At 45.6% G+C, this 8,510-nt stretch overlaps 1 protein-coding gene across 1 annotated transcript; it reads left to right on the top strand.

Moving 5' to 3' along the window:
- The first annotated feature begins 263 nt into the window (after positions 1-263).
- Positions 264-7,888, top strand: CENPM (centromere protein M). The gene is made up of 6 exons (XM_074168819.1): positions 264-369; positions 696-775; positions 3,360-3,458; positions 4,484-4,563; positions 5,610-5,701; positions 6,446-7,888. Exons 1-6 carry the CDS (start codon positions 313-315, stop codon positions 6,569-6,571), a joined length of 534 nt encoding a protein of 177 aa, XP_074024920.1. The 5' UTR covers positions 264-312; the 3' UTR covers positions 6,572-7,888.
- The last annotated feature ends 622 nt before the right edge of the window (positions 7,889-8,510 follow it).

Here is an 8,510-nt window from a genome sequence, read left to right as displayed (position 1 = left end):
ACCCTCGAGCACCGCCTGGCGCCACCGTTAAGCGCCGCCGGACCGGCCGACCCCCCGGACGCCGGGGTGCCGCAGGAGTACGGTTGCTTCGCGGGGCTTTACCGTCACTAGCCACCGGTACCGCGGCTGTTAGCGCGGAGTCAAGCCCTGCGGGACCCCGAACACCCTGTCAGGCCCTGGAGCGCCCCCTCCCGACCGCTCCCCGGCCGCCCCTCTCCTCAGGCCTCGCCCCGCGACGCGCTGCGTCGGCGCGACGCGGGGCGGGGCGGGGGTTTGAATCCCGGCGGGCGGGCGTTGCCGTCTCCCCCGGAGATGGCGATGGTGCGGCCCTTCGACAAGCTCCCGGCGCTCAACTCCGCCGTCCTCCTGGTAGGTCCGGCGGCGGCGTCCCGCCGCCCCTCGCCGCCGCCCCCCCACCCCACCCCATCCCAGGGCCAGGTCCTACCGTCGGCGCCCGCCAGTCCCGCGCCCCCGCCTCAGCGCCAACGGCCGTCGGCAGCGGCCGTGCGCGGAGACAGGCCGCCTGGCCGCGATATGTAAACGCAGCCCCTGGGGCTGGCCCCGCTCCCCCCCCCTGCCCCGGCGGCGGTTCCCGAGGGGCCCCGGTCGCGGCAGAGGGCCCCGGGGCTGACCCCGGCCGGGCGCCGCCTCCCGGGCGGCCTCTGACCGTGCTTTTCCCCCTCCTGTCCGCGCAGCTGGTGGGTTCGGACGAAGGCCTCCAGCGGAAGCTGGCGGAGGCGATGCTCCGAGAGAAGAAAAGCTTCAAGATAAGCATGTGAGTGGTGGGGAGGCCCGTAGCGGGGTGGGACGGGGGGGTCTCTCTGCCGCCGCGTCCAAGAGATGGAGCCGAAGCAGCGGCTGCGACGCGAATTCACGAAAAGTTTCCGCTCCAGAAATGGGCGCACCGAAAATGGCTTATAAATGCAGCTTCCACCCAGGCGTTGGTAGTTGGGACTGCAGGGCATTCCTGCCGAAGGAAGATCTCGCTCCTGTGAACACTAGAGCGCACCGCTGCGCAGAGGTGGCTGGCATCTGCAGAAGGCGACCCGCTGTCTTCAGGGCAAGCAGTTTGGGCACGACTAGAAATGGGGGTGGAAGTAATTCTCGAATTCATCGTGTCGGCTGCACATGCCGTTGCCCTTTGCATGTCGCACAGGTGTTTGATTAATAAATCGCAAGGGTATGAGAGGAGCACAGATTTATTATTTTTTTCTTCTGGAGGACAAACGTACAGGAATTAAACATCCTGGGACAAACTGGGGCAAGTACAATGCTTGCAACTACTTGAAAGCAAACAAGTTTCCCTGAAAGATGTCCATTACTTTCGGTGCTAATCATAGCCCTTTTCTGGTTTGTATGCATGCACGTGCTTTTCTTCCTCAAGCTATTAAGATGCATTTGGAATTTTAACTTTAGCTGCATGGCAAGTCCTCTCTTAAAAGCTTGATTAACTAACTTTTTATGATACAATGTCCTTGACAGCTCTCTTGCCAAGACCAAATTAGTTTAGTCAGCTCTTCAGAAGGTGTTTGTGTTATTTTGCTGCTGTAATTCAAGGCTATGCAGTAAAGGCAAACCCAAGATAATGCTCTACTAGCCAGTTAGAGCAACTGTACAGCTCTGATCATGGCATCTTGGATGTTTGTGCTAACTAATAGTAAATTAATTAGCCAATTTTCTATGCAAGTCCTGCAGCCTTTGTTGAGCTGTGGAGTGCCATAACTAGATGGCTACTGGTACTACAGTTGGGTAACTACCCAAGGGCATCGAAACTTATCTCACACTACAGAGCAAGATAAGTCCCTGTGCTAGTATCACTAAGGAAGCAGAAATCCATGGAGAAGCAGACGTCCGTGACCTTTTTTTTCCACTGTGTTGCTTTGGGATTATACACATCACAAAGAAAATAGCATCTTGTCTGGCAAGTCTATCTGCCAGATACAGATGTTGGGAGAATTGCAGGGCTGGGTTTTTTTGTGTCCCTTGCCACTAGGGAAAAAAAAAGGCTTCTGCAGCGCATATCCGGAGGCTGCTGACATCACCTAGTGATGTTGGTTTAAATACAGTAGAATTCCAAATCATGGAGCGGTTTGGGTTTTTTTCTGGTTGTTTTTTTTCTTTTTTTTTTCCCCCAGACAATGAGATCTGATACTTCTCTTTCACCACAGCTTCTCCCTAAATTTCACCTTAAATTTATAAACTTGTTTGTGTTGCAGTGTGTCTTTCAAGCCACTTTGTTCATATCTTGTGTTCGTTTCAATATGGTTTTGTTAAAACATACCTTCCTTATTTATAGGAAACAAAACACCTTTATTTGGAAACTGGCAGACAAAACTGCAAACTGCGTATGACTAATAGAAGGGAATGTGTAATGTGGTCTGTGGCTGTTGTGGAAAACTGTTAAGTCTGTAAGATTTAATTGGTCTCCTTGGGGAATACCACTTTAAGCAAAATCAGTGTTCCTCTCTTGACTTCCATAGAGGAAGTAGATCGTGAGAGAGACTGAAATTCTGGGATTTCTGTGTCCAATCTGTCAGATGATCTTCCAAAGATAAGGTACTGATAATATCTTTCCTGTGGAAGGCCCAGACATGCACTACTGAAGTGTCTTTTTTTTTTTTTTTTTAAATTTTTTTTTTTTTTTTTTTTTGGTAGTGGGGAGAGACACAAAAATCCCCAGCCTGTAATTCTTCTTCCAACAGCTGTATTGGCAATGGTGGTATTGTCTAGAAGGACACCTGAACTAACCTAATAACTCCTGACACAGTGAAAGGGATAAAAAGGAAGGTAATGGTATAATAGAAGCTCTTTCTGAGCTATAACTTCATCTATAAAGCTATACTAGTGATAGATTTCTGGTTTAAGGTTCTGCAAATACAACACATTTTTCTGTAACATGGACACCTGAGAAGGTAGCCTTTCCTGTGTGAGCATATGAGCATCATCATGTCACAGGAAAGCACTGATGCATTTTAACTCAAACTTGGCAGTGAAATATATCAGTAAAGCATGGGGTTCACTTTGTTAGAAAGGAATTTTTCTTAACAAATAAATGACTGCCATACAGATCTATGTGGAGAAAATGTTTCTTTGAGTCTTGTTATGCTCTAAAAAGCTTCCCATTATAAACAACCTTGTCTAGCAAATGTCATTGTGGCTGCTGACAACTATGAGTAGGCTTAAGATATGAGAACACCTCTTAAAGAATCACAGTGTCTCTTCAGTGCCTACATATTTAGTAATTAGCCAGCTTCCTGGTAACTTGCTACACGACGAACTGCAATCATTCTGTGGTTTTGGTTAAATGGATACTGCCTTGCCAAGCTATTGGTTAAACCGGCAAATTTATTATCTTTCAGTCACCTTACTACATCCCTCCCATTACCTGCAGAGAGGGATCACCTTCGGCCCAGGATAGATCTGATTGTGTTCATGATTGACATCAAGAGCAAATACAGGTAAAAGAAGGGTAAAAATATGAGGGGAAACTGATTTTTTTTTTTTTTTTTTTCCCTTGGATTGATGGTTAAATCTACATTTTTACTGGGTCAGAATTGCTGAAGAGTGGACTTCAAACCCAAGACTTGCTGTGGTGGAACAGCTTAGTAATATATACAGTGGTTTTCTGGCCTCCAGCAATGGATTAGGACTGAACTGTTCTGCCCAATAACATGCTTGTTGTGCAATAAGTTACCATAGCAGATAAGGCAGATTTTATTCTTGGATCCAGACATGGGATGATTTGAACTGAGCTTTGGAAAGATGCTGTCTGTAAAATTAGATGGAAAGGATGGTGGGGCTGTTAAGTTCTGTAATATGCAGTTGGCTGATGCGTGTTGGGTAGTGCTACCTAATAACCATCCGGTGTCCCCAGTTCACTGATACTGGTGGGATCAGCACTATGGATATCTTTAGGCAAAAGAGAAAGATCTGCAAGGATTGATCCCTTTTCTCTCATTTTGTGCTCATCTTTGTAGAAATGATATTTGTGTCCCCAGGCCATAAGTAAAGACTTACTAAGGCACAAAAGTCAGCATTTTATTACTTAACTTGTGACTGATGATCCTGGGCTCTCATTTAGCAAAAATGACAGGCCCAGCTGCATACTTAAAGCACAGATGGTGCTGCAGAAATGTGTGGGCTAGTTCTTCTGAAAGAGCCGAAGTAGTGCTGAAGTTTCATTGGATGTTAATGAATTCAGATGCTTAGTGTCCGCAAATCATGGAGGACACAGTTCAAACTAAGTCTAACTGTTGAGTCTTGAGTAGAAACGATATGTTATGAGTTATTAAACAGCTGTGGGTATTGCAGAGGTCTCTGCTGCCATGCTTTTAGCATAGAGCATAACTCTGCCAGCTCACAGATCAGCAAATGTTAACATCATTGGTTTACTAATTGTGCTTCTGAAAGTTATTCCCTTTGTTCTTATGCTGTACTGGTTTTACCTCCCTGTCCAACTGGATTGTCTGTGCTTTTCTGACAGCTTGAAGAATGTCGAAGCTTCCCTAGCTCATGTGGATGCCAACTTCTTCCTGGGGAAAGTGTGCTTTCTTGTCACTGGGGGTACGTATGGCATCTGCCCTCTTCCTTCTCTCCGAGCAGCACAGCTTTCCTTAAAATGGGGCAGTGACTTAACTTGAAACAAACCAAAGGAAACCAGCAGCTTTGTCAAAAGCTTTGTTTAAATTATATCTGAATTCATCTCTCTTTTTAAAATTGTTTTCTTAGATAAAACATGGCGCTCTCCTTGTGCTCGCTTGATCTCTCCTTTCTGTTTTTTCCAGTCAGAACTCTCTTCTCTGTCCCTAATCCCTCAGTATGATTTATGTCACTGATTTTTTTTTTTTATTATTTTTTTTTCCTGTGCGCTGCAGAAGTCTGTTATCTGCTCTTGCAGATCTGTCTTAATGATAATCTTAATGAGCAGTGAGGAGCATATGACACTGTGGTAATAAAATGAATTTAAATGGATGAGCTACTAAACTATTAAGTATAGTTTTAATACAAGACTGATATCCCTGCTGTGTGATGTCTGGCTCCAATTTGCCTTTAATCTCTCTTCCTTCCCGCTGGCTCTCCTTCCCAAAAGCAGAGAGGGTGCTTTCCTGCATACCCTCCCTACTTCAGCTCTGAGGGACTGGAGGGGCCAGTCTATAGTGCTCAGGGTTGTAACAGAGGTGCTGTGTCCCTGGAATTTGGGTGTCAGGAGGCCTAATTCTGGGGTGGAAAAGACTCTTGGCATTGTCTTGTGCTATGACTGTCCTGATGGAGTGAAGTCCTTGGAGACATCACCCTGTGATACCACATGAGCTTCTGATTAATGAGTAGAAGACTCTGCCCCTGCTGATAGTGTACTTATCCAAAATGTTAATGTTACAGTACGCAGTAATGTGGCGATACTATTCCTGCTGTCAGTATTATGAACAATTTCTGTGCTAATTCCATTGTGAATCTTGTACCATTCTGTTTGTATTGCTCGCTGTTGCTTTGCCTTCTATGGTGCTCTCAAAATTAGCTCTGGATTGTTTAGTGGATGTGGAAATTCCTGGTACTTTTCTTATCGGAATGTTGATTATGGGGCTTGTAATGTGGGAAAACTTTTTCTGTAGTTGGCAGGGTGAATTACTGCAATGTAGAAATGAATGCCATCTGGAAACTGGGAGAAGTCTACTGCAGTCCTGTGCTATTCTGTGAGCTGGAGGTAAGGAGCTTATTTGGTGTCTAAAGGGATTTGTGAATTCTACTCCTCTCTGATCTTTAGGAACATTGTTACATTAGCGATAAATACATGTACATATGCATAAGTGTCAGGGACCAGTCTCTTTCTACAAGAACAGTAGAGGTACAGGAGTCTCACTGTCCTTGAAATGAGTCTTCTCGATTACCTGCTCCTTCCTGTGCTACTTCAAAGCCTCAGGAACCCAAGTCTAAATTAACAAAGACTTCTCTGATATGCAAAGCCTTGGTACGTTTGTTCCTTGAGGCGTTTTTGTCTTCCTGGGAGCCCCTGAGCTGTTATTTGCCGTGTGACTCTTGCCCACATAATAATGCTTCCTGTTAGCCAGGCTTTGTTGCTTCACAGACTGTTTTGCCATTTGATATAACACAGTTTCCAAGTACCTGCTTGGTCTGAAAAGCTGGAGGGAGAGTTTGGCGTTGAGTGGTAACATACTTCACTTTTCTGTGTACTCATCATTCTACCCTCAGAGGCTGCTTCCCTACCCGCAGGTAATATTTGTGCCTTTGGCAAGCCCTTCAGGGTTTTCAGCTGACAACGCTGTACCTTCCCTAACATTAGGGGAATAAATCGCCCTCTTTGAGAATTTCTGTAGTAAGCAGATCTGAACCATACTTAATGCTGTTTCCAGTTCTTTCTTTTATTGTAGCTAAGCACTGCTTTTCTTCTTTTCTCTTGGTTAAATAATTCCTCTGGTTTTGTTTCCAGTTGGAAGGGATACGAAATGCCACCGCTCAGCGACTTCTCCGGATGTTACAGATCTGTGCTGGTCACATACCAGGAGTTTCTGCCTTGTCCTTTAGCACACTGATGAGGAAGTCTGCTGATGACTAGCTTCTCATTGTGAGAATTCAGCCACATTCATCGGTTTTGGTCTTTTTTTTTCACTTTGGGTATTCAAGCTTCTGTAGTTGAAATCACATTGGGAAGCTTTTTTGCCTGACTTGTTATGACCACTCATCCAGAGCTGTTACTAGTTGCTAATATCTCAAGAAAAGCTTGATTCCTGTTCAACAGATAAGGTATAGCTGCTGGGGGGAAGACAGTTTGAATTGGGGGTTCCTATCTATTATTACCTCTGAATCCCATTTCATGATCAAGTTTGAGTTTCACCCACTTTGCAAGTGGCCAGGAGCCACGTGTTTTACTGAGAGAATATCAGAAGAACAGGTCAGTATCCCAAATGCTGTGTGCCGTGGTTGAGTATCTTAGTTTCAGTGTCCCTGAAGTACTAGAGAAGAAGCAGCAGGCTTCTGCTTCCTTTCAATTGAAATACGGCACCTTGGACTAATGTGAAACCTCACTGCCAGGTTTTCTCCCCACCAAGAGAATAATGGGGAAGGAAGGCTGTCCTGCAGCTTCTAGATAGACTGCAATTGGCAGTTAATGATCCAGCTGTGTGAGCATCTGGCCAGTGAAGGGCTCCATATTTCCATGCCTGATACCTAACTGGGGAGGAAGGGACTAAAAAAGATAATCTAGCACTTTAGATTTCTCTAAGATGTTTAAAACAAAAAAGCTCCATCTCTCAAGCCCAGGATAACAAGCAGCTCTAGTCTTTGCTTGTGATTTGGCAGCTGTGGACTGCTCTGCTGCAAGTCAGTTCCTGCAGATCAAGAAATAATTCTCCAGAGAGGTCAAACCTCCTTTTGAGTCAGGAAATGAAGAGGTGAAAGGGCTGTTAACTGAGAGTGTAGCAGCACTTAGTGTGTTAAAGCCATGGCAGGCAGACCACAGGAGGAGAAACATGCAGCTGCTAGTGGAAATCAATCTTTGTTCCCAAAGTAAAGAGCCACAGAATAGTTTTTCTCTTGTGCTCTCAGAGAGCCAAATCTAAGCTTAGGTGCTGTTGCTGGCCTACAGCAAGCCTCTGCAAATTGGGCAGCTCAGCTCCAGAGAGCTGCAGGAGTGCATTTGTCCCTCCAGCATCCATAGGGCTGAGGCTCTGCATTCTGGAGCTGATCAGAGATGAAACACAGCAGACTGGACTATAGCAGCATACATAAAACACGTCTCTTGCAAGGTGGCCATATGCTGTGTATAATCCCTAAACTAATAGGTTCTTATCAGCAGTAATTCATGCCTTATTCTTACTGCAAGTCAGATTGTGTGTTTTGGAGTTCTAAGTTAATAAAATGTATAATATTTTATAATTATTTGTATGCTCTTTGTTTAGGAATGTGACACAGGCTCTAAAACCTATGAACACTTGCCCCTGTTTGAACTTCCAGTTAGCTGGTGGGTTGCAGTCACGGTTTCAGCCACGTGGTGGTGGCAAAAGCCTTCTAAATACAATCCTTCCTGTACTGAGTTGAGCCAGAATACAGTGTTTCTTGAAAGGCTGGGATGTTTCTCACTCAGAATTGCATGCCAGGTAGAAATAAAGCCTAGAGAGAATGTGTTAAGCTCCCCTCTGGTTTAATTTATTTAATCCCTAATAGTCTGCTTTAATGTTCCTAGGTGCAGAGCTCTAGCTGCGTGTGCTGTTTCGCTTAGCTTGTTTCTGACATCTGTCTGTGAGCAGGAAAAAGCAGAAAGCAGCACTGCAGGCTTAATCAGCTGTGAGCGTTGGCAGTCCTTGCAAAGACAGCTCAGCAAGGCACAAAGCCTGTATCCTTGCTCAGAGGACACACGAATCCTAGCTCCAGTTGTACTGCTGCTGGCGGGGGAGGGCTAGGTTGTTTGTCAGCTGGAACAAAAGGAACTAAACCATTCAGCTGTGTTATGGTGCCCAAAAGGGCTGGACTCTGGCTAAAACCCAAAGGAGAAAGAC

This window comes from Numenius arquata, chromosome 2 (assembly GCF_964106895.1).
Source record: "Numenius arquata chromosome 2, bNumArq3.hap1.1, whole genome shotgun sequence".
NCBI lineage: Eukaryota > Metazoa > Chordata > Aves > Charadriiformes > Scolopacidae > Numenius > Numenius arquata.
The sequence above is the reverse complement of the archived record's forward strand: the minus strand, read 5'-3'. Positions and strand labels throughout refer to the sequence as shown.